The 25,930-nt window shown below is 34.2% G+C and overlaps 1 protein-coding gene across 1 annotated transcript in view; it reads right to left on the reverse strand.

The window, feature by feature from the left end:
• The window catches only part of KIF6 (kinesin family member 6), a 172,759-nt gene that overhangs the window by 127,959 nt on the left and 18,870 nt on the right, over positions 1 to 25,930 (reverse strand). Inside the window, exons 4-7 of the mRNA XM_064708913.1 lie at positions 24,654 to 24,728; positions 12,483 to 12,630; positions 9,809 to 9,918; positions 1,218 to 1,347 (exon numbers count right to left, since the gene is read on the reverse strand). Coding sequence (XP_064564983.1) covers positions 1,218 to 1,347; positions 9,809 to 9,918; positions 12,483 to 12,630; positions 24,654 to 24,728 — 463 coding nt within the window. The remainder of the gene's footprint in view (positions 1 to 1,217; positions 1,348 to 9,808; positions 9,919 to 12,482; positions 12,631 to 24,653; positions 24,729 to 25,930) is intronic.

Consider the following 25,930-nt stretch of genomic DNA (forward strand, 5'->3'; position numbering starts at 1 on the left):
TCCACACAGTACCAATATTTCTATTTCAATATCATGAACCACTTCCTTGCCTAAATGCTCAGGTTTATGAGAAGGCCTTATGTTGATTATCTCTTGCATTAACATATTCCTACCTCTCAAAATATAAGTGTTGAAACAATCATCCATGAGAAAGAACAAGTATTTGTGTTACCTATTTATGTTTTGTAATAAAATGCTTCTTCCCCTGTGTCCAGGTGTATGTGGTCATCCAGCAGGAGCACAGAACTACCTGACTATTCATATACTCCAAGTATCTTTCTTGTCAATGATTTATGATATATCCTTTTGGAAATACAGAGGAGGAAAACCCAAAAAGTTCTAAAAGAGAATCAACTCTCTTGTCGTAAAGACACATTGCCATTGCTCATATTATACAATACACTTTTTTATATTTACGTTCCATATCCAAGCATGAAGGGACAAAAGAACCTTACAGATACGGAAACATTTAATTTGAATTTTTCAGAATCCGTAAAAACACCCTTGTGTGTGAATATTGGCGTGTATTTATTTTGAATTTCCTTTGAACTACCATCTGGGTTTTTGGTGGGTTTTGTTTATTTGTTTGGTTTGGGAGGTTGTTAGTTTTGTGTTTTTCCATAAAACACCACGTGTTTATTATGCAGTAAGAAGGAAAAAAAGAGGGGACTTATATTAAGTACTTAAAGGCAATTGAGTGCTTAGTCATAGAATCACAGAATGGTTTGAGTTGGAAGAGACCTTAAAGATCATCTTGTTCCAACAGCCCAGTCCCCTCACATCCCATGACTAGAGACACCTTCCACTAGAACAGGTTGCTCAGGGCCCCATCCAAACTGGTGTTGAACACTTCCAGGGAAAAATTTCACTGGGAATGTTTGACAATGCTTTGCAAGGACATATTTTCTTATCTTTACATGTCTGTGCATGTTGATACATGCCACATTCAAAAGTAAGTCTATAGTTAATGAGAATTTCTGTATTCTACTTTAAATTTCAGTGAATTATGACTTCAAGAGCCACCAATCAGATCCACTATAGAATACTATCATCAGAGAAATGCTTATTTAATTTCACTGTGGAAATACATTCAAAAAGAGCATACTAATTTACATCCAAGGACTTCAAAAATATACATTTTATTTGAGAGAGGAGAAGAGATTTTTTCAGCATTTTAATTTTGGTGGTATTAAGAAGATTGGAGAGGCAAATCTCACCTCAGCAATCATTCTGTTGGTGTCCCCCAAGAAGAGTAGGTTTAAGGCTTCCTCTTCGTTTGTTGCTTGCTGAAGAGACAAGTTTTTCAGATGAATGTTTTGATCAGAGTCTTCCATTATTGTCACTTTTCTACATACAAAATAAAAACAACAGTGAAAACTAGAGTTTTAATGGAATGTTGTTTCATAATTTAATTTTGATCGCACCTAAAAGGTGAAATCTAAAACCAAAGTTCAATCATAATGAAAGAACATGTTAAATAAATGATACACATTAAAGGAAACATTGATTTCTTTTTTTACTGTCATCTCCTTTTCATTCCTTTATTATGAAACTTCACATAGAAAAGGAATATAAGAAAACTGTACATTTTAGAGAAAGCTTTGGTATTTTTGTTTATTGAGATATTAAGATTTCAAGAATAAGAGATTAGATGATTCACCACAAACAAATAATATGTAAGGGTTTGTTTGCTATTACCAAGTACAGATGATACATAAAGCATACCATTATTTTGACATACAAATATAAACGGAATACTTCAGAATCAACACATCTGTAGTCAACATGTTTCTAATAACTTTAGAAAAATTTGTCAAGACTATTTCTCTTTTCATTTTTCTTAAATGGTAGTAACTACAACTGTAAATTATCTCCTCCTTAAATTAAAAGCAAGTTAACAATGATTTTATTTATTCCCCCTGTTAGAAATGTTCTTAGTTACATATTTATAAGACTGAAGCTGCCAGAAAGGAATTGGATGCAAGCATCAAGGATATGACACAAGCTCCTAAAGAGCTGCTAAATTTTACTGAAAATCCTTTTCACTTCTTTGAATAGTCCTTCAACATAAGATTCTTTTTTTCTTTTGAAATGGTTAATGAGAGTCAAACTTTAGAGCCATTACTGAGAAGACATTAGTGTCTCCTCAGCTGGGACATTCTATAGTACCCAACATGGAGGCCAAGTAGTTGCCTCACTGGATTTGGAAAACTGACAGAAGAATCTGTTAAAACAGAAGTACACTAAATCTGAAGATAAATAACATGTCTTTCAGAGTGAATGACATATTCTGATAAAATTTAAAACAAATTAGAGCATTTTTAAAAGTTGGGAGTTGTTTTTATTTAAACTAAAACTTTATCTTCTCTGTAAGTATAGATAATATTTTCTATACATACATATACACCTATAGATATACATATATGTGTATAAATATTTTTCATGTTCTTCAAGATAAACCACAAGAGGGAGTATGGGGCTTGAGTTTTTATCAGTAGGTAGTTTTTGCAGGTTAATTACTCCAAGTTGCTTCAAAACCAGAGAGATTTGGGTTTTCTCTCAAACTGAGAATGAAATCAACCATCAAAGCAGCATTCCATAGTATTGCTCTTAGACATTGTGGGAGTAGTTCACAGTGTGATAGTCAAAACATTCAAATGAATATAGAGAAATAATTTAAACACATTACAATGCACTCACTCTTTTCAAATACACACAAATCTTTGGTAATCATAACAATTTCTCTTCCAAATATGATTGCCTCCCACCATTAGCCTTATTTTTTTGTGGTGGTATAAGACATTTCTCATTTATTCCCAAAATTCAGCTTCCCCATTCAAAAGATAAACCCCAAAGTGTAAGTCTGGCCTTGCATATCAAACTTTTGATAATGTCAGATTGTATTCTGTCTGCATCTGCATCAACACTAAAGCCCAGAGCAATTCTGATTGCAGTATACTCTTATTAACTTGTGCCCTTTCCTGAATCAATTCAGCTGCCACCAACGCAGGGGAGCCTTGCACACTGAATGCTTTCATTTATTAAATTCTTGTTACTAGCAAATATTGACCTTAAAACTTCCTTTGATTAATTAATACTATCTCATTAATTTGTGCATTAAAAATAACAATAAAAAATCCCCTTAATATATTTTGGAAAATGAATGACCATTTTAAAAGTCAAGCTTCCCATTATTATATCTTTCTCTAGGGCTTAGAATTGAAGAAATATAAAATAATCTTAAAAAATGTATAAATATTTAAGAATTGATCATAATGATGCAAAAAAACAACATATGAAGATACACAAGCCCTACACCAATACATGAGCAGGATATAGTGATACTGTGTCATTGTGAGGAGACTATAGGGCCACAATTAAATTTAGGATCAAGTTAAAAGAGAAAAGCAGCAAGTATGCATCTTGTATTCTGTTCAGAAGAACAGAATAAATTAATGGATACAAGGCACTTTAGCTTTTAGGAAAGAATTGTCAGGATAATCATCTTATGTATCATCCCAAAAAGATGATCTTTCAAAAGATAATGAATACCACATGAATACCTGAATACCACAACAGAGGACAAAGTCAACACTTATTCAAGAGGCAAGGCCACAAAATTATTCAGCTACCACCACCACAACAGCACACAGATTTGATTTTCTATCTGTCCTGGGCTAACTATATGTTGCTTTTATCCCCAATCATATGTTCTGCTTATGCTGAATAATAAGTTTTGCAACTTTAAGACTTGTTTCAAGAGTGAAGTGGGGAGAGAAGTGTGGAGTTTTGTTTTCGGAAAACTGCACTCACTCCTCCACATTCCTCCTCCTGGACTGTTTTTTCTGCAGATGGACAGACAACAGGACAGAGCTCTCCTTGGCTTTTAGTTAGTTTTAGCTAGCTGAGGCAAACAAGTTCCCTGGACTTTTTTTTCCCTTTTCTTTGGACCTGTTTAAACCTGCTCTGGAATGAACACCCAGAAGAGCACTGCTAGCTCGCACCTGTGGTCCACCAGGCCGGGCCTGGGCCACAACATTTCCAGCACTGGAGGGACTGATAAGAGACTGAGTGAGTTGAGCTACAGCCCATGAAGGGGACTTCCTGAGTTTGTCATCTCTTTTGGAGCAGCAAGAGCTTTTATTGCTCAATATTGTTTAGGTTTAATTGTTCAATAAGCAGTTTTTTCCAACTTTCTCCAAGGAGGTATTTTTCCCAAACCAGCTGAGGGGAGAGGGCGATTGAATCTGCTTTCTGGAGGAACCTCTTTGGGGGTTCTCTCCCGAATTTGCCCTGAACCAGGACACCATCCAAGAAGAGAATTAGAGCATAATCTCCCTTATGAGACATGGCACAACTATGAGATGAGTAAGGGCTTGGGCAGACTGCTTGCTTGACACATCATATTGGGATAGGAAATCCTTCCCACTGTCTCCAATGGATTCTGTTTTGAGACAACAAAAACACAGTTAGGCTGTTCTGGATGTTATGGACATGACTGGAGGTTGTTACATGTTTAGGGGTTAATGATTCATGTAACAGTGGACCTGAGCAGGCACAGCCTGTGAGGTGCTGCGCATGCAGGGGGGCATTCAGGCCCAAGTCGTGCTGCACAGATCCCTTGGCTGCCAAATAAATTCACTGAGTTCTCAGAAGAACACCTTCTAGAATGAAGCTGTTTTCTTCTAAGAAAATCATACAAAGGCTCAAAAGAACAAAAGGGAGACCTTTTCTCCATGGCCAGGATCTGTACTGCTCTTGTGCAGTGTGCCATGGGGAAATCATTCAGGCTCTGTCCAATGCTGCAAGGCTGCAGGGCACCCAGCATGTGATGGGATGCAAGATTTGCCTCCTATCTTCCTCCTCTTATTCTGTCTTACCGAAGCAGTTACCCCATCAAGCCATTTGTTGCTAAACCTTTCTCACTGACATCTGAAAAAAGCTGTGCACTCTCTCTCACCCCATCCCATCACATAGAACAAGGGATCAAAACTGAACCAGTGAGATCAGTGATTCATGTATGAACAAAACATACAAAATCTGTTAGAATTTGTAGGCAACTTAAATAATCTCACTCACAAAAAAAATTTTCTTAAATAAATTTTGACATTTGCTGAAATGTTTGTAGAAAAGTTACCTTAAAAAAGCTTCACTGGACTTTACACTCTTTTTCAGGAAAAAAATCAACATAAAACATGGATGTGAATAACCAATATATCTTATATGCTGAAGTTATTGTATGCATTTTAAGTGTAATTTGTTTGAACTGTAATTTAAAAAAAAATCAGTCTTTGAAGAAATTTTTCAAAACAGTTTTTAGCTGTCTCCTCATTAAAGTCTAACCTCACAAAACTTTGTATTCTCTTAACTTTTCCTATTCAGTAGTAACACAATGATGAGCACTCTTAATTTTGAAAGAATCTATTTCATATAAAAAAGTGAACTAGTAATATTATTAGCCTTAGAAGTATTAAATAGGGATAATTCTCAGAACACTGGAAATATATTCTTGTAGGTTTATGGTTGGTGGTCAGTTTCCAGTTTACAGAATTGGTACAGCCATTAAAGGGGCTGACATTAACACTGTTGAGGCTGGAGGAGAAAATCAAGTTTATTTGCATCAAAAAATCAGACTGAATAAAATATGTTTCCTATATGTTTAAGATCATACCTTTAGCCTTATTTTATTTTTATCCTTCTTTGTTAAGGAAGGCAGGAGTTATTTTAGTAGCTGCTTTAGCTTTCCATGTCAGCACTTTGGTAACTCCTAAAGCCCTTGGAGGGCAGTAGAGAAACAGAAGAGTACAAACTCATTTGAGATAATGCATCAATATGCAGTAACAGGTTTTGTTTCAAAGGGAAATTATTTCACACTGACCCCATGGAACTCAACAGTTCTGCATGTCACTAACATATATTGATACAGACATCATTGCTGATGTTTGAAGTAAATTGGCTCTGAGCTTAAAGTGTTGTTTCCTTAAAGTAAGACTGCATCACACTAAAAATGAAACACTTCCCTCTCAAAGAGGACTTTAAAGAATCTTCACACAAAAACAGGGAATCCCTTTTGATGACTTGAAATTTACATTCTGTTTTCCCCTGGCCACATCACTGTGGAGTAATGGTTGTCTGAGCTCCCTGACAAGTGCCTCCTCAATTACTGCAGCTTAGATTATCATTCTAAGGCAAAACAGCACTAATTGTAGTTAGCCCTCATATGCCATCAGGGTGGTAAAGCAGTAACTTATTGCTTACCTATGAATTAATCTAGTCATTCTTGACTAATAGTTCTATAAATTCAGTTTTTACATTTGTGTATATATGATGTCCAAAAATTCCTTACTTCTGGATAAATAAGAACACGTTAGGAAGAACTTTTCTGATAGGTCGCAATTAAAGTGAAATTCAGTAACATTTGGTCACATATACACTACAACCAAGAACCTGTTGGAGATAAAAGGCTCACATTCACAAATGCACAGCAAATTAAGAGCTTTAGAAAAGTGTTCCTAATTTGAACACTCCTGCAAAACATAAGGTGGCAGTAAGTATTTAAATAGTCTTCTACCAGCTGTGTTTTATAGCAATTATTTCATACCTTTATGTGTTGAAAACAATCATAATGTCCTTGTAGAAACATGGAATTCTCTACAGATACACACAGAATTAGATTGTGAATATTAAATTAAATTTCTTCATAGTTCTCTGCAGGAATCTGTATATGTATACATATAGACGTGCAGTTATATGGCCCATATTCATGCATTTGTCAGGAATTTATTTACAGAAAAGTAGTGGTTGTTTTTGTGAGAGCCTCTTCCTTCCTCATCTGGCATCTCTGATGAAATGAGTAAGCAGTGCTAAGATGAAAATCTCATAGTCTACAGAATACACAAAGTATGGCTACACACAAAACCTTGACTTCAGAAGCCAAGATTCCAGGTCTAATCATATAGTGTTTAGATGTAATGGACAATTTAAAAAATGTGCATTATTCCTTTTGCCTTAAGCATCAAATACAGTTTCAATGTCTCATTTTTCAAGTACTATCAACAAGTCTGTCATGAATCCACAAGCCTTTCACAGCCTCTATCACCTGAATGCAATCTGCGCTTAGTCCCCAAGCTGAGCTGGTAACATAAAGATAAGAAGAGTTTGTTGGTCAGAAGTACATATCTTTCATTCAAATTACATCCCCTTCTTTTGCAAGAATAAGGATAGCAATACTATTCCAGAACAATTTGCTCATTACATGAGGTTAACTAATCATTTTGTTTATTCTTCTAAACTGACATTTCTTCAATACTCTTCCTGTCCATCTTAAATACTTAGGAAAGTATCAGCAGAGACTGCTAATATTCACCCAAGAACATAGGGTTTGAAGCTGTAAAAAGTCTTTGGCTTTTTATGGTGCTCAAAGCTTAGATGATCCACTGTGGGGTTGAACAGAAAATTATGTATAATGTGACACCTTTAAAGTACAAAAACCAAATTCTTTTTAATATTCTCATTAAATATAGGCCTTCAAGCAAACTTAGCTATTATTTTGTATTTTGCTTACTGTCACTAAAATATTAAGAGGTTTTAAGCACATAAAATTCTCCAAAAATATATATATTACATGATAAACACCTGATATATTTAAAAATACAATTATTTACTTATAAATAACCTCTATTTTATCTTTTAAGTAATTGAAATATAGTTAATCATACAACCACCTATTCCTGCAACTTTTACTCCCTTTTAGATCAGAATGACACTAGAAATATTTAAGTTTTGAATTTCCAGACTACAATATTAAAAAATAAACAAAACATTTTATTAATTAAATACTTTTACACATAATAAATGTGACTTATGTACGTATAGTTTTAGTTTACAGAATATATTTTCTTGATAAACAATGTAGTGGAAATAATGCCCATGTAGAGTAAAACCTTAAAGCACTCATTAATAATACTCTGCAGAGAAAAATATATTATCTTACTAAAACTCATCCTGCAGTAGTATACACTATGCAAGTTTACTATCCCAGCATGCTTTATTCCTAATTTACAATCAAATTATCCGTGAACTTTTATGCTTTAAAATAACCTTATACCCAACACAGAATTATTCTTTAGTTCAATTGAATCACCATACATAAACTTAATTCAAGGATTCTAAAAATCACAACTATTAGAAAATATTCAGTACCTAGTTTTAAAACATGACATTTTCCAGAGCATGTGACCCCAAATATCTGTTTCAAATTTGCAATTATATTATTAAGTTTCTTTGAAGTGAATAAATTCATCCTTATAAAATGTTAAATTGAATGAGTTCAGATAAAATATTTCAAATAACTTAATAAATGAAATTATTAATGTAATAAACTTGAATAACTTGATAGCATTAAATCTAATAAGTATAAAAAAGTGTAACACACTATTTACTATTTTCTGTCCATGCAAAAATGGACACAGCACCAAATTATACTATGCAAATCAGCCTCTGACTAAAATTTTGGTCTGAATGCCACAGGAAGCAGAAAATAAATTAGATTAGAATCCTAAACTTCATCATGAAAGACAGTGATAATGACAAACAGTCTTCATAGCACGGATGTGTCATAAAGCAATAAATTCTACTTCCGTTTTTCAGGTAAATAAACTGAAACAATTAGACCAATTCACAGCCCAGTCCCACGCTTTGCATTTGTCTGCTGCTTTCCTAATCTCTAGACCAGCTTCTTTCATAAAGATCGATCTTGAAAATTACTTTGTACACACATATCCTAGATACTCCATACTGCATGAAAAAACAAAGCTCCATTTAAACACAAAATCTTGTGTTGCAAGATTTTTTAATAAATAAAATTTAATAACATGTGAATAACATAATTAGTTATTTCAAAATAAAATTATATTGATTTTCTTTTATTGTCCCACTGAAAATTTTTAGCATATTTCCTGCTCCTGTATCAGCAGTGATTTTATTGCTATTTACAAGTGTCTGTTACCATCATGTTGAATGATAAAATCCATGGCACCCAGCATTATTTCAGGGTACTTGCAAATCCAGTAAACAACTCACTTATTCACACCTATTGAGTGTTTGCTTAGCTATTTAAAAATAGCACAGACTATAAACTATTATTTCAGACTTGAAGACTAGGACTTGGATTTCCTATAAATTAGAAATCTTTAACTTCACCAGCTGGAGCATTCATGATCTACAAACCTTTGTTTACTACCCTTCTCCAATCACTAGGTGCTAGTGTCTGATCAATGACTAGCATTATAACAGTCATCTTTTCTGAAGGAAATATACTGTTCTTTGGAGCTTCTTGTGGCCTATTTTCTAGCTGTAACTTGCCTTATTTCACAATTGCATATTCTAGGAAAATAATTATCCTTGAAGTAAAAGGTCCAAATAGAAGCAGGGAGATTCTCATTACTGCTGTTAGGAAATACCATCTGTTCCACGTCTCTGCCCCACACAGTCATACGTGCCATACAAAGAGACAGGGTGCCATGAGAAAGACAAGTGCACCTTCTCCTTGTCAGTGGCTGCAAGAGATCTCTTCTGCATAATAGCAGTGAACACTTTTAATCCTTTCACCTTTGGTTACTCCCTACCCTCCATACACGCAAAATAACAGAACACTTAGCCACAATTGACAGAACTGTGAAAACAAAGTATTTTGATTAAATGAACACTGAGATCAGTAGCACAACTTCAAAAAGTCCTTAAACAATGTAATAGGGTATACTAAAATGATTCCTGTTGGTTTTGATGATTTTCTGTATTTATTACTTACGGCAAATCTTCCATTTTGGAGGCCTCATGTCTTGGGTCCAGCAGATCATAACCACATTCATTGTAGATTTCTAAGTAGGAAACATGAGTCGTGTACACTTTACTGCTATCCTGGATAAGAAAAAAAAAATAGTGTTATAAACAGAAGTCAGAGGGAGATTAGAAGACAAATTTATTTCTGTGGCCTCTAGGTCACTTTCTCACTTTGTCTCTTTTCATGGGTATGGCGCACATGTTCAACTTCTGATACTTTCATGTTTTGTGTCACCATATGCATAAGGACTCAAGAAGAAAAAAGGAGAAAAAAAAACAACCCACAAAAGCTCCCAACCAAAATAGAGACACACACACAACACTCACTAAAACAAAAATCCCCCACAAAAACCACCATTACCATGAGTTTAGTCTGGGATTTTTAATTGAGTCTGTATACTTTAAAAAGTCTGTTTATATTTAGAACATGTGAGCTGTTTACAGAACTATGCAACATGGCATTTTTCACTTCTGCACTAAAAAAAGAAAGTTTTTATAAGAAGGTAAATGCTCATATTATGGATAGAAAGACTGTGCTTAAAGAAAAAACAAAGCAAAAGAAAAAACAACAACAAAAATAAGATTTGCTTAACTTAGAAACATCAGTGACATACTGGTTTTCATTCTCTTCATCATAACATTAGAGCACTGTATATGATATGATGTCAGCTGTTCTCTGCAATCACAATTCTTTTGGTAAATTACATTGCTAAAAAGTAATTTAACACAACTGAGTTTTGTTGACAATTTTCCCCTGCCCCAAAGCCAAATCCAAACAACATAAACCTCAAAATAGTGGGCTATGATTTCCAAAATTAAAGAAATAAAAGAGAATAAAAAAATCAGTCACTTTTTTTTCAGCAGACAAAACCACTGTGAAAGCACTCATATCACAGTTGAAATGTAATAATTCAATCCACTGCAGGTTTTTTGCGAAATACTTTGAGATATAACTTGTCAGTTTCATTTAATAATTATTTCCTGTGTTTTTTTAATTGGTTATGACAGTTCAATACTTCAAGGGACATAATTTAAAAGATATACTACAGATGGATGGAAAAAATGTAGTAAGGAACAGTTCAAACAGGATGCCATGGAAATAGGAGAATTTCTAAATTAAAAGGAGGTGTTATTAAAAACAAAGGGCTTGATTTGCTTCTCATTTAGTTCTCCAATTTTGTTTCTTTGGTTTCAAATTGTGCTTTGTCCAAGTAAGAGCTTAACAAGTCTTGCATTTCATGTCCCTGATTTCACTTTCTCCTGTTTCATACTACTTAGGGTTAGAAGGCAAATGATTCTTCGCCACTATTTGAGCATCTTCCAAACCATAGTTGTAGGTATAAAGAAATGCAACAGGGGACAGATATGAAAAGAAATGCAAGAGGAAAGATAAAACACCAAGAAGAGATCCTTGAAAATGTACTAAGAAAAAAAATATATGAAACAATGATGTGGAAGCAGGAAAATTGAAATAGCCCCATAAGTGTAACTAAGTATAACTTTTGATCCAAAACCCAGTCTGAAATGGGAAACATTCGTATTTCTGTGTTGAGAATCTGACAAACATACTAGTTAATTCTCATCTAGTTATTTTTCTTTACTACATAATTAACATTAGAAAAGAATGTTGGTGTGTTAACACTGTTTGTTGTTGGCAATTACACGATAAACCTGTTCACTTTCCACAACAAAAGTCCTCCATGGAGGTTGTGTGAGTGCAGCAGAAAGTCTAAGATAACATGATCATGTGTGTTTTTTTATTTCCATTCCCACAATGGCAAGTTTTTGTGCACCTGTACATGCTGTGTACATTTACCTGCCAAAGCCATACTTCCAAAGAGTCAAAGTAATTACTCACTCCTGTTAACCCTTACTGAGACAGGGCATGTTAGTGTGAGCCATATACATTTCTGCAAACAGATTGGTATTCTGCAGTACACAACTGAAAGAGTATAAATGTACCATGGAATGATTTATGTTAATGGCAAATCATATTTAAATTGGCTTAATTAAATGGCTTTGCTAAAATGTGAAGATTAATGAGTCATAGGCCTGGTGGAATAAATGAAGAGACAAAACATAAATTACACCAGACTCCTCTCTTCACTTTCTCCTATAATTATAAAAGTACTGGAATAATTGACTGTGTTGACTCATGTAAGTATTTCAGACACTAAAAGAAAATTAAATTTCTCACAAACATAATAAACATAACAAAAAAAAAATTAGTGTGCTTACTCTGGCACATCCTTTCACTTATTGACTCATTTCATCACATAAAAAGTCAACAATGAAATGCAATGCATGCAATAGAAAACCGGAGTGGAGCTGATATAAGTGTTAGACAAGGAGAACCACTTGTGTGATCTGAAGGTATGCTGCACCAACTGAAATAGCCTGGGTTTTACAACAACAAAAGCCCCCCCTAACGATGCCCATTGTTTTCAGACTATTGCAATAAACCAGGTAGCCAAAACAACTACGCATATATGCTTGCACACAGTAAGTACCGTGTCAAGTTAGATATTTTGTTAAGTATTAGTTTTAGGACTTCCACTAATACTATTATAAAAACAACCACAAGCAACAGTTAAATATTTGAAACCAGACATTAGAAATTAACAGAAAATAATGTTCCATACCTTCTGCAATTGATCAAAAATATAAGATAAAGTCCTGGGAATGATGCCTCGATCACTGTAACGTTCTGCTCCTCCTGTGATGGTAAAAGTTTTGCCACTGCCTGTCTGACCATATGCAAAGATAGTACCATTGTATCCAGCCAAAACACTATACAATTAAAAAAAGGAAGATAATTAACATTTAAGGTAGAACATGTTGTCCATGACCAACTTTGTATAGAACCAAAGTACAATTAACAGTAATTCTAAATTGCATAGAAGCTATCTTTGGTAATACAAGAGTACACTTTAATATATATACTCTAGATTCTATAGAATTTAAACTATCTAGAATGGAAGGATTTCTTGATGCCTTGACTTAATCCATTATTAGTTCATCATAATTATTACTATTTACACTACCTTTTCATACTTTTTAGTTTGGCAGATGATTTTTTGCAAAGATGACATTTAATCTCTTTAAAGAGTGTAGATGTCTAGAATTGTGCTATTCATACACTAGGAGGATCAAGAAATATTTGACATAGGACCTCATTAAATGCAAATAGAGAAAACTATATTATAGTTAGAATCTCATTAAGGATACTGTTATACCAGGGTCCAGCTTTTATTCTGAGACTATGACTATACTGAACTACCAGACTATCCTTTGAAAAGGGTATGCAGGAGAACCTGTGCTTAAATCAGTGTAATAAAATCTTCCTTTACTAAGAAAACACACAAATACACATTGGTAATTGCAAACTTTTCTGGCATAATTATGACTGTACAAGAAGCTTTGATAGAACAGACAAAATAGCTGTTAACGACATAGCATTCAGATTCATGCCATAATAAAATGGCATTCAGATTCATCTTTTTCACAGCTCTTATTTCTGTTTGCAGAAGTGCCTAATGAAAGTCCAGTTCAAATATATTTCTTTAATTCACCACACTGCCACCATTGACTTCCACCTAATTTCCACTAAACAGTAGATAAGCTTAATCATTTTAAATTTTGGATTGGATTTACTATGCTTAAGGACCTACCCATTTTGATCAACAAACTGAAAAGTAAAAATTATTCTTGTGCAATTTGTTTAAAGAAGAAGTGATAAATAAACCACAATTTTAATAAATAAAAAGAGGGAAATCAACCCTTGTGTAAGAGGAAAAGAAACATGTATATAGATAGTTGCTGGTCTGGCGCCACAAGAGATGCAATGATTCTCCAAATTATTAAAGTTTATTTAAAGACCTGGGTAGTTGCCAAATTGCTTATTTTAATCCATTACAGTAGGATGTCAGAGACAAAACCAGAAACATGTTGAAAGGAGCTACAGTGAACATCTGCTCCCAAAATGCACAAAGATGGAATATATATAGATATTAGATTCCAGATGTTACAAATCAAAACAATTATTATGATAAAACACCTCATTCATCTATCTTAGGAATTTCTAGTGCCCACTGTCACAATATCTGAATGCTGATGACAGTAATGAGTTGTCAGAAGGAAGGGGGTATCAACAGAAGTTCAGACATGGCAGATTCAAACCTAACAAGAGGAAATGATTCCTCAAGCAAATTGTAGTTAAGCTATGCAACTCTTTGCCATGCCATGTTTTGGACATTAAAACGTCACACAGGCTTCAGCAGAGATTGGACTAAATCACATTTTTCTTCAGGGCTACTAATCACAGAGAAATTAGAAAGTCACTACTTTCTAATTTCTAATTAGAAATTTCTAATTTCTAAGCTACAAATAACTAAAGACTAAGAGGATACATGCAGGAGGCAGCTCTACATGCTTACTCTGTTTTGTTCCTCTGAGCATTGTCTGTTAGTCCCTGTGAGAGACAACATAGTGCATTAGATGGAACTGTGTTCTGATGCTGTATAGTTGCTCTTCAGCTCCTACAGATGAGCTCTCTGGCTCTTCAGAGCTGGCAACTGGAGTTGTTAAATTTTCTTACTCCTTGTCTTTAAAGGTGTATCTTGCAATGTGTTAAAAACTAATAAACATGTGACTGCAAACTATTAACTCAACATGTTTGTATTCTGATTTCTAACAAGCTCAGAAAAAGCTGTTGTTTAGAACCACCTCACATGTAAACAGGATAAAATGTCACATACCATATGCTGTCAAAACAGCTGCCAAAGTCACTGACTTTTCTTTTTGTTATTTGGTTCATATATATTCTTATTTTCTGTAGTACATCACCACAGCTCTGAAAATTCTCTGGAAAACCCTAACCGCTCATAAAATGTGAACATATCCATGTCAATAATGAATTCTTCTAAACCAATGCAATTATAGGTTATCTTAATATTGCATTACACAGATAATTTTGATTCCACAGTTATGTTATTTACATTCTGAGCTAAAAGTCAACATTATTTTCCAAATTTATGTGTGAGTATCTATATGTGTGTGTGTATAATACATACAAATAACTGCATCCTGTCCATATTTACAACATGCATGCCTTTCTTTCAGAGTCATACCAGCAAGTCAGTTTAAGGACTTGAGGTGCTAAGGAAGCCTGTAAGGAAAGAAGACTTCCAATAGTACCAGTGAAACTGCTGGCAAAGCCCTCTAAGAGCAACAAGCAACTCCATGAGGACAGGATGGAAAACAAACTCCCTTTCTAAGTCTGAGAAGCAAAACACTTTCATAAATAAGAGACAAGGGACTAGGAGCTCATGCAGGACTGACAAAACTCCTTTGGCTCAGAAGTGAGTTGTAGACCATGATCTTGCCTCCTGAAAAGTAGAGGGGAAGATACAGTGAAAGTGAAAAGCCTCTACTACATCAGCTTGTTTGTGGAGAGAAAACAAAACTTATGAACTACATAAAAGTTAATTTTGTGCATACATACATACTTATGAAAGAACATTTCAAAACTGAAGACATATAACTACCATTCTAAGTATAATAGTGTGACTATTAGTCAATGCCAATTTTGAATGTCTGCATGTGATAACATGGATTAAGTAATAAAAATCCAGGTCTGATGTGTCTTATTCACACTTATTTTAAGTAACTTCATTTGGAATCAATGGCCATACAGGATGTTTCTAGCAACGAGCCTTGTGGACAACTTATCACCATAGAAAATACTTGTTGGAGACATACTTTGCTCTTTTCAAATTTTAAGTATTTCAAGGCAAAAAAACCCCAACCAAAACTCCATCAATCTAATTATAGCTTATTTTCCCAACGAGTTTAACACTGAAAGTTTAACTACATTTAGATGGCCCAATACCAAATAAATAAATTAATAACTATCTACGAAATACTCAGGAAGCTCAAGATTTGTACATAGTATTTTCAACCCAAGATGCACAATTCCTTTAGGAAAATAAAAAGCTCAAAAACTTTCATAAACTGTTAGCCACCCATAAAATGCTGTTTATGAAAACAACATCAAAGTATTCTGCATAATTACCCTGGGCAAAGCAATGGGTCCCTCAGATGCTAGAAGTCAGTATAGTGAGCAGATAATATACATATTGTCTCTTTCATCCTAAAATGTAACTGCAGCAGGTACCAAAAAGTTGCCAACACCCATTATGATGAGACAAGAGAAGAGCATGTTTTCTAAACAGCATCTACCAAAGGGATCCTCAAAGATGCTCACTTGCAAATTAAAGCTGTCCCCAACAGTAGTGAAAATGATTCTTTGCTGAATCAGCAGATTTTTTCTGCCTTTTCAGTAAAACCTACTTTGCAAGATGGCAGTTCCCACAGGAATAGTCTGCATCTTTCTCTTCAGAGTCTCTGAACAAAAGTCACAAATTTTTGTTAAACTCAGTGTTTGAAACTACACAAGTTCACATGGATAGCAATGGTAGTCATGTGAGGACTTAAAACTACTCATAAATAAAAATAATACACTAGAAGTGTATTTTCAGTCATGTATCCTTGGTGTTATCAGAATACCCAGATTTTTTTTTTTCTCTCCAAAGGATGACTTTTGGCATGGTTAACAAGACATTTTGTGGAATAAGTAGTCTCTTTACTGCTTCAAACAAAGCATATTAAAGACCCATAATCCAAGGAGAAGCTTTGCAGAAAAGATCTTTCATGCACTTACAACACTGTATAGCACCCTGTTCAGAAATTCACGGACAGCTTCCAGACAGATTAGCTAAAACACTGTTGGAGAAATCTGTCTATAGCATCTTTTACCAAAGTTACGATTGCCAGAGTTACTGGAGAGTCTTGTTTTTTTATCAATACCAAGCTAGACCTAAAAGCACCTACTTCAGAGAAAAAACCCTTTAAAATACAATGCTCAAAATCTTCCCCAAATTTGCATGTTTGTTTCATTCTATTACAGAATTGAAAGGGATCATTTTCATTATTCACTAAAACACGCAGGCATATATTTGTAACACTTTGTGATAGACTTACTCTCTATGAGAGAAGAATAATATATATTAAAAAGTCAGTTTCTAACAAGTCATTGATTTGGCTTTGCTTGTACTGCTTACAACCACATATTCTATGTTTCTATCTGGAAAACATGAACAAACTTACAGGTGTCAAGGAAAACTTAATTTGCCACATGCATGAGCAGCAAGTCTGATTTGTTAAAGTTCATACCTGTGGACAATAAGATGCATTGAATGGGGACAAATCTCATTGACCTGAATTTCTCCATATAAGGAAATCTCAAAGAAACATGGCCAAGACTTCAAATTCTGTTAAGCTAAGATTTCCACTAAAAACATGACATTTCAGGGAAAACATGGACATGCAACAGCTCTGAAAAAGGTTGCATTTCAATCTAATTTAATATACTGAGCTGTCTTCATGGCATATTAATGTGTGGAAGATTTGTTTCATGACTGTCAAGAAAGGCTCCAAAAAGTCAGTTGCAAATTCAAAGAGGTCAGAACTAAACAAATAGACTATTAATGTTTTAGATTTAACTCATGATACCAGAATATCAGAATCTCCAGATTTTGTAGCATAAATTATAATTATGTGAACACTTGGTAAATATACATTTTAAAATTGAATATTTATTTTTGTATTTCAGTGAAAATACATGTGGTCAAGTCATATGAAGTTTCACATGTTAAAAAACTGAATGTAAGGAAAAAATATTTGTTTCATATGGTGGAAATGTACATCCATATAACCATATCTACATAAGCTTTCTGCATCTTGAAGTGTGTGGGATGATAAATGTTAGTCCTGTCTTTTTGATCACTGTAAGAAAAGGTGATTTAAAACAAAATATTGATGAAGAAACATCATGATTGTTTGATAAGCATTATGAACTCTAGGAGTATTTATGTAATAAGAAAGTCTCTTTAGCAAAGTTAATACCATTGAACAGCACAAAACAGTGCAAAAAGATTTGGCATGGTGGAAAACAGAATAAGGGAGTGCATGGGAAAAAAGCAAATAACAGCATAAATTGCAGGCGAGCAACTCCCAAAGTATGAATAATTATTGTTTATTACATGCTTAAATCTTCTTTATTGTTGTATTTTGCATTATAATTTATCATCAAATTATAGGTTCTCTTCAAGATGATTATAATTTAGAAAAGGATTAGATCTGTTCTTACATTTTACTCAAAGAACTGAATGCTTATTTTCTGATCAAGCACCGAAAACTTAGTGTTGGTTTCTAGCAACACAACAGCTTGTGTTTTACCTTACAGAGCTGAACAGTAACAAGTTTAAACAAAAAGAAAGCATTGCATATATCCTCTATATTGCCTAGGATTTAAATCACACCTTTTCCAAGCAAAAGGTGGTTTGTGTACCCAGCTCACTAAGGAGGTTGATTTGATACCACTGCTAAATAAACCTAATCATATATTATGGCAGCAACATAATGGGATAAAACTTGAAAATTTTTAATTTACCTCCAGCTATGACACAGACTACCAAAAATATCTCCCCCAACAACAGTGTTTGAGACAGAAATTACAATACTTTTAGTATTTTTTCTAACCAGAATACTAAGGCATACTTTCCTTCAACTGGGAAAGAATTCTCTACCTGGAAAGTATTGAGATCATGATCCACAGCTTATTCAATTCAACGACCATCTTTCCAATATGTCTCTGAGTTTTAACAGAAAAATTTGATGCAGCAAATTTTTGCTGCTGTAAATGCTTGAACATACTACAGGATTTACACTTCTCTGCATGCATCAAAAGTACATCAAATACCTTAGAAACTCCCAACATACATTCTACAAATATTTTTTCCAATTAACATGGAATACTCTTAATTTTAGTACGTCTCTTGTTTTGAAAAAGAGACATAGAAAAACAGAAGGCTGAAACGAATGTTCCTTATATATTCCACTTTCAGTAAAACATGATCACCAATTAATAACCAAAGTGTTGTTACATAAAAGCTTATGTAATGATGATTGCTCAAGAAAATCAGTTTTGGCTTCATGGAAAATTAATTATGACATGTGGTCTCTTCTGCCCTTTGGACCTTGAGAAACTATACATTATCAAGCACAGGACAATTTTTTACATGAAGGTAAAGGAGAGCAATATCTTGGGGTTTTGTTTCCCCCCAAGTTTCTCACTCACTTATCAAGTAACTTGCATGTTCCAACTTGTAATTAGTGGTGATTTAAAACATGCACAGTGAGATAGGAACTTTTATTTGAAAATTCAGTTCAGACTCCTATGTAAATGAATGCTGTTACAGAGGTATCAGCAGGCACTTCAGTCACTCCACTGCCTTGTCTCATTCCTGAAAGCTGTCTAATTCCTAAATATAGGGTGATACAGAAGTATAACTCATGGAAGCAATTCCATTTAAATTGATAGATATGTTATATTTACAACCACCTAACATTCCTCAAGTGAGAAATTCCTCAAGTGAGAGCTAGACAATTTATGGGTAGTTACTACAGTCTAAAATATCATTCAGTACTTTGTCCTTGAGTATCTGAGACAATATAAATAGTGGTAAAAGCCCAGCGACAGTAGACAGAGGTTGAAAGCAGTCTGAGGTTGTTCTATTGTGGTTGGGTTTTCTGACTACATTTTGTTTCAATTTCCAGTGAAGATCATTTGTTCTATTTAAAGCTTATGGACACAGAACTTTTCATTTGTTTCTGTGCTCATTGTTAATGAGACTTTAGGGAGCCTTTTGCCTAAGTATAACCAAGAACTCTGCTTCCTCTGCTGCTGAACCTTTTTTTGCTGAATCAAACAGAACAGTTACCTACAAAATGAGTAAAAAAAAAAAAAAGAAAAAAAAAGGAAAAGAAACTCTCCTCCTTGACTTCTGTCCCCAATTTTTGGGCTCCCCAGCAGATGAAAAATGCACTAAAGAAACTGGAATGAGCCTGTCAGAACCAACTGAATTCAGGCTGCAGCATGTCATGCACAAGAAGCCAAGTGAACTGTTTCCTATCAACCCAGCAAAGAGAAAGCCTTACACCTACCTAACTACCACCTTCCTCCCAGAGGTTTACACTGGTAGAATAACAAAGCAGGGGTCACAAGTGGCAAGAGAAGAAACTCCAAGTGGCTATAAGGAAAATATTCTCCACAGTGAGAGTAGTAAAGCCTTGGAACAGGTTCCCAGATTAATTGTGGGATTCCCATCTTTGGACATTTTTGCATCTCTATTGGACGAGGGTCTGAGAAACATGACCTAGAAGCCAGACTTGGATTCCTCAGAAGATTGGTCCAGATGACCTACAGTGACCTCTTTTTGCTTAATTATTCTAATAGGTTAAAAAATGAAAAATGAAAGTTTTCAATACAAATAAATAAAACACTGAAAACCCCTTATTAAGTAAGACTAAATTCTGTACTTTAAGTAGGTAAGAGAAAATCCTGAGAACAAGAAACAACTTTGATCTTAAAAACTTATTTAATTTTCTTAGTTTATTTTGGCTTCATATTATCATTTCTACCTGAGTTCTGTCATCTTCATTTTAAATGAGTGGTAACATAAAATCATGTGGTCAAAACAAATATTCAATATTACAAAACATTCAACTAATGAAAAAAGCAGAAGTCACCAATATCTCTGATATTTGGATACTGTTGGCCCTCTCTTTATCTGTTCCTGCAGATTTGAACTTTTTTTTAATCAGTTTCCCTCATTTTCCTTCCTTCTATCTCATGAAATCTCAATTCATCAATATTAAAAAATAAATTAACCAAATCCTGGCAAAACCAGCCCCCTCCACCCCTTCTCCCCCTTCCAAATTATATTGAAGATTAAAGGAAGGAAGAACTTCATTTCAAGGATCTGGAAAATAAGTTTTCAGGAGAATTTATCTTCACAGAGACTCAGCTTTCAGGTATCTTCTAACACTCAGAGGTAAGACTAAAGTTCCTTTTAATTAAAATAAACAAATTATCTCAGTATGACTTCTTTTTTCTTTATGTCTTTGCAGATCTGTGGAACAAATCCAAATTGGTAATGCTTCATCTTTAAAAAACAAAACTGATTTGAATGCAACTGTTTTTGAGAAATTAGTGCAGGCAAGTTTCCTTAGAAATTTCAGAAGTTTTCCTCCAGGAAAAAAAAAACCAAAGTAATATATTTTCTTGTTTTGACCAAGATCTCTAAATATTTAGAATTTATAAATATTAGAATTTCACGATAAACACTATAACAGATAAGTGACACAAAGATATTCTGAATCAAAACTGTCAAACTGTAACTTAAATTAAGCAACCTTCTTGAACAACTCTAAATTGCACAATTTATGTCAAAACAAACAAGCAACTAACAGTCATTTGAGAAGAAATATCAATGACACTTCTCACTTTTTATTGCCTCATAACTGCACTCACTTTGAGAAAGAACAGCAAGCATTGTTAATTTCTCAATTTAGGGGAAAGTTTAGGCTGTATTTCTTTCAAGATGACATCAGAAACAATGTGTCCTTTTGCTCTATGTAGATTCTACTGGTCTTTGTGAGGCTGATCCCTACTTTCAACATTGTGTGACAAATATATCCAGGTATAAAATGAATAACTGTTAATAAAAATGTTTTTACTACATTTTCTGTAATACTACACAGCAGAAAGCAGCCCCACAAAACCAGTTGAGAGTCAACTGAAGTAGTTTATATATTACAGATGCTAATTCTTAGGATAAATATAACCCATAAGAAATCAGAACCTGCAGAAGTGGGAGCATCATCCCCAAGGCCATCAGATTTTTCAAAAGATCACAGGTGATTGACATTAGGTTTATAAACAGCTAAGTTAATTCTTCTTTGCATGAGAACTGAAAATATTTTCAAATGCTATTCTTTAAAAAAACAAGAAATCTAATACCGAAACATTGAGTTTTCAGTTCATTTTAAAACTTAAAAATCAACAAATTCAAAAAAGTTAACATTTTCTACTTAATTTCTGGTTGCATACATAAACATAATACTAATATTTTAAATTTTGAGAGTAGCCTTGTTTAGTTGTGAGGCTAAAGCAATGCTTAGCCATTAGCAAACTTTTAAAGTAGGGTGTTATTTATTTTCTCTGGTTTTGATACAGTAACAGAATTAGTGGTGCTTCTTAAACTTTGCACAAAAACATTATCAAGAATATATATTTAAAATTAGAAGGAAAAGAAACAATGTAAGAGATGACTCAAGGACAGAAAAAAAACTAATAAAGTTCAAGCAAGTCATATGTTTATAATGGTTTGCAGAGGTTGGCACTTTTGACTGAAGAAGCAAATTAAACTAACTAATGTCTGGTGCCTCTGAAACCACAGGCAAGATGACAATGGAACTGGACTTAGAGAAAGAGAAGAAGTGGCCCAACATCAAAGAATTTTTCTTTACTTAAAAAGAAAAAAAAAAAAAAAAAGAAAAAGAGAAAAGAAAGTTGCATCCAATTTCCATCCATCCAAGAACAAAATAGAAAGATTTTAGAATCCTGAGCATTGCCTTTCTGGTTTTAGTTTAAACAATGCCCAAGATTTTTTTTTCCTAAGCATTCAAGTCTCTAACTGAATTTTCTCAGGACTGCAAGAATGCATGACAAAGAACCTCAAAATGTTACTGAACTATTTCATTGATATTTTCCTGCTACTTTCTTTTCACTGGCAATACACACACAAAATTTGTTCCCTTAGTAAAGTCACTCTAACACAGAAACATGTGCACTTGCAACAGCTTTTTCACGCAAGAGAATATTGACTGTGAAAGAAACAAATAATGAAGGACATTTTACTGTGAAAAACTGTGGTCTCCAAGAGAAACAGAGCAATTCTTATTCTCTCCATGATGGAAAACAAAATGGTATCATTAACCACAGAGTGAGACAAATTTCAGGCCCAGTTCAGGACTCCATTAGTCAAGGAACTTAATGACTCTGAATATATTTTGAAATTTATATTTGTGTCTACAAATAGGTAAAAAATTAAGGGAGTGGACAAAAAACATAAACATACTTCAGTTATTGTCTACTCTATTATAAAAGCATGAGTAACATTATCAGTAACATAGGCATAGTTTAGAACACAACCTTAACCCCATTATAATGCTCAGAGGCAATTTTGATTTCATTAAGAATGGTTGTATAAGTCAATTTCAGCATTAAAGACAAAGACTTAGAGATATTTAGAGATAGTTGTCTGCCAAAACACCATTGATTTTAATAGCACTAAAGTACTTTCAGGTACTTAAAAACATCTAAACTCTGAAACTAAAACCTACATAATGGAGAAAATTAATATATAAAACAAGTCTTTTATCAGCTAACACTGAAATAAAGGAGAAGAACACCCTTCCTGATTATTAGGGCACTTATACAACACTGCATAGGTGAACTCATTAACTGGAAAACATTTCTATATTCAAGCAAAACACTCCAAAGAGAAGAAAGTAGCCAGTTTCTTAATAGTTAGTTATCCTCAACATATCAACATTAAGTCCATAGTACATAACAATGGGACTTTGAATGCTTCTCTTTCCAAACACACTCAAATTTGATATTTTTCTGCAGTCAATATTAAACCCAGAAATACTTAAAATTTAGTGTATGAGTTAATGTGAAGCTATAATGTCAGATAAGCAAAGAAATATCTTTTGAATGAGAAAATAACAAGCATTATTTTTAGTCTAGTTAGCATATTCTAATGAAATTTCAAATTCACTGGCTTTTCATTTTCACTGTCAATTTGTTTCCTGCTATGTGGGACTTCAGAGACAAAAACAGGAGGAGTGGGGAGAAAGACAATAAAATTATAAAGAGATGGATATATTTTTCTTCCTTGCAACAACTTGAGAAAGGCTGAGTGTCCAGCTGAAATTTGTTTTCCTACAGTGCTAAACACAGGACTGTGCAATACATTGAGGAATAACTTGCAGGATCGTGGCTTAAACCAAAAGATGGGTCAGACAATGAATGAGAAAGAAGCTGGCACTTGAAGTAACAGCTCTCAGCTCACTACCAGTCTCGATTTTGAGCAGCAAGTTTGATAAACAAGCAAACACTATACAGAAATGCTGCTTCCTCCTGCATGGGATTTTGTCCCACACCAGTACAAACTTCAGGAACACAGACAGTAAACTGAGCAAAGAGAACAGCATAAAATCCATTTTCCATTGAAAAAATCCACCTGTTTCAGAATGGCATTCAATCCACTCAATGAATGTAGAGGTCTTCAACAGTCTTAAATATTTGCCTCTGCAAACTGTCAGGTATGAGCATTGTTTTATTATGAAAATGGAGGAGAAAAAAAAACAGTGCCAAAAGCAGAGCTTTACATGGCAAAACAGAAGTAATGACAAGACTTAGGAATATCTCGACAAACATTAGTGAGAGTCCCTAGCTTAATGAAAATTATATGGGGGGAATAAAATTTTCATTAGGTTTACCTCTGCATTAAACTATATAGAAAATACTATTGCAAGGCAATGAAGTCAGCTTATATTACAGACAAAAAAAAGAAAGAAAATTGGGCACGGATTTCTATTGCTATACAACAAAAGAGGCAACAGGAGCATTGCTATTTGAAGAGTCAAAAAAGGAACATTAGTATGCATAACATTCTCAGGGGATTGTATATCTCCTAGATTCAGACATGTCAGTATTTAGTAAATTAGAACATCAATTTACTTTTACAGCAACAAGACAAAGACTTGACAGCTCTCCTTCAAGTAACACAACAAAAGCAGAAATAGCTTTTCCCTGGTTACATGCAGGATCAACAACATACCATTCTGCTACTGGTTTGGCAATGCTGTCAAAAATCACATCTTGTTTTGCCTCTTGATCAAAAATTTTCTGAAATCTGAAAATATTAAGCAAATAATAATTGCTTAGAATGTTAAAACAGTACTTGATTCATACATTTTTGTTTGTGTTTGTAATAGTCAATGTTTACATCATTAGGCTTACATAACTTAGTACAATGTTTTCCCTGTAGTCTTAACCACAGCTTGCTGTTGTGCTATTGTACATAAATAGGCTGTACACAGAGCTGCTTTGACAAGATCTGTACAATAAAATCCTCTGATAAAATGATGTGGCTTAGAAAAAAATAAACCGTATTTTAGAACCATCAAGAGAATTAGTGTTTGTAACTGGCACCACACTGAAGCCTGGATAAATAGATTACACTATAACCAAATACAGCATCCCACCAGTACAGCCAGGCTCACATTTTTCCAGGCAATTTCCTTCATTCTGCTGCACAATTACTATAGGTCACAATGAGATATTTAATTATGTTTTGTCACTTTCTATATAAAATATCTGCAGTTATTTTACAGAATCAGAATTCTTGAGATTGGAAGGGACCATTTGTTCCAATCCTCCTGCTGCCTCTGCATCATTTCTGCTCATGTGGATGTACTATTCTTGAGCTTGGAGTAGGTGACCCTTGAAAATCGGCCAGTTTTCCTGGTCATCTCTCCAGGAATGTGTCTTCAAATTCTTACAAGCAGATCCACAAACAAGCCAAAGTCTGTATTTATGAAGTCCGGGGATGTGATCCTGCTTTTTGCCTAACTCTCTTCTCTCAGTATCCTGAATTTCATTATCTCACAGCCACTGCAGTCAAAGCTACCTCCAGGCTTAATATCCCTCAACAGCTTGTGCATGTTTGTAAACATCCTGATTGTCTTAACTGTATGTTAGGAAGTTGTCATCCACATGTTCCAGCAGCTCCCCATAGTGCTGGTGCCCTGCTGTGTTGCCCTCCTTATTTGGAACTCTATCTGTGCACAGAACTTCCCAGGGTGTGTAGGAAGGCCTTGGGGACACTGGATGTGTAGAAAAGCACCGTGCTGACCCATGCAGTGGGTGCAGCATCACAGACACACAAAACATGAAAGCATTTATTCTATCCTGTTAATCAGTCAAGTAACTCAAACAATTATTCTGGCATTGTTTTAAGGATAGTAAGTCATAAGGTTTCTCAAAATGCATCTCAGAGTTTTTAATGAATTATGAAGTCAGACAAAAATATCTGCATTAATTAAGTCAGGCTTG

This window comes from Zonotrichia leucophrys, chromosome 3 (genome assembly GCF_028769735.1).
Source record: "Zonotrichia leucophrys gambelii isolate GWCS_2022_RI chromosome 3, RI_Zleu_2.0, whole genome shotgun sequence".
In the NCBI taxonomy this organism is placed as follows: domain Eukaryota; kingdom Metazoa; phylum Chordata; class Aves; order Passeriformes; family Passerellidae; genus Zonotrichia; species Zonotrichia leucophrys.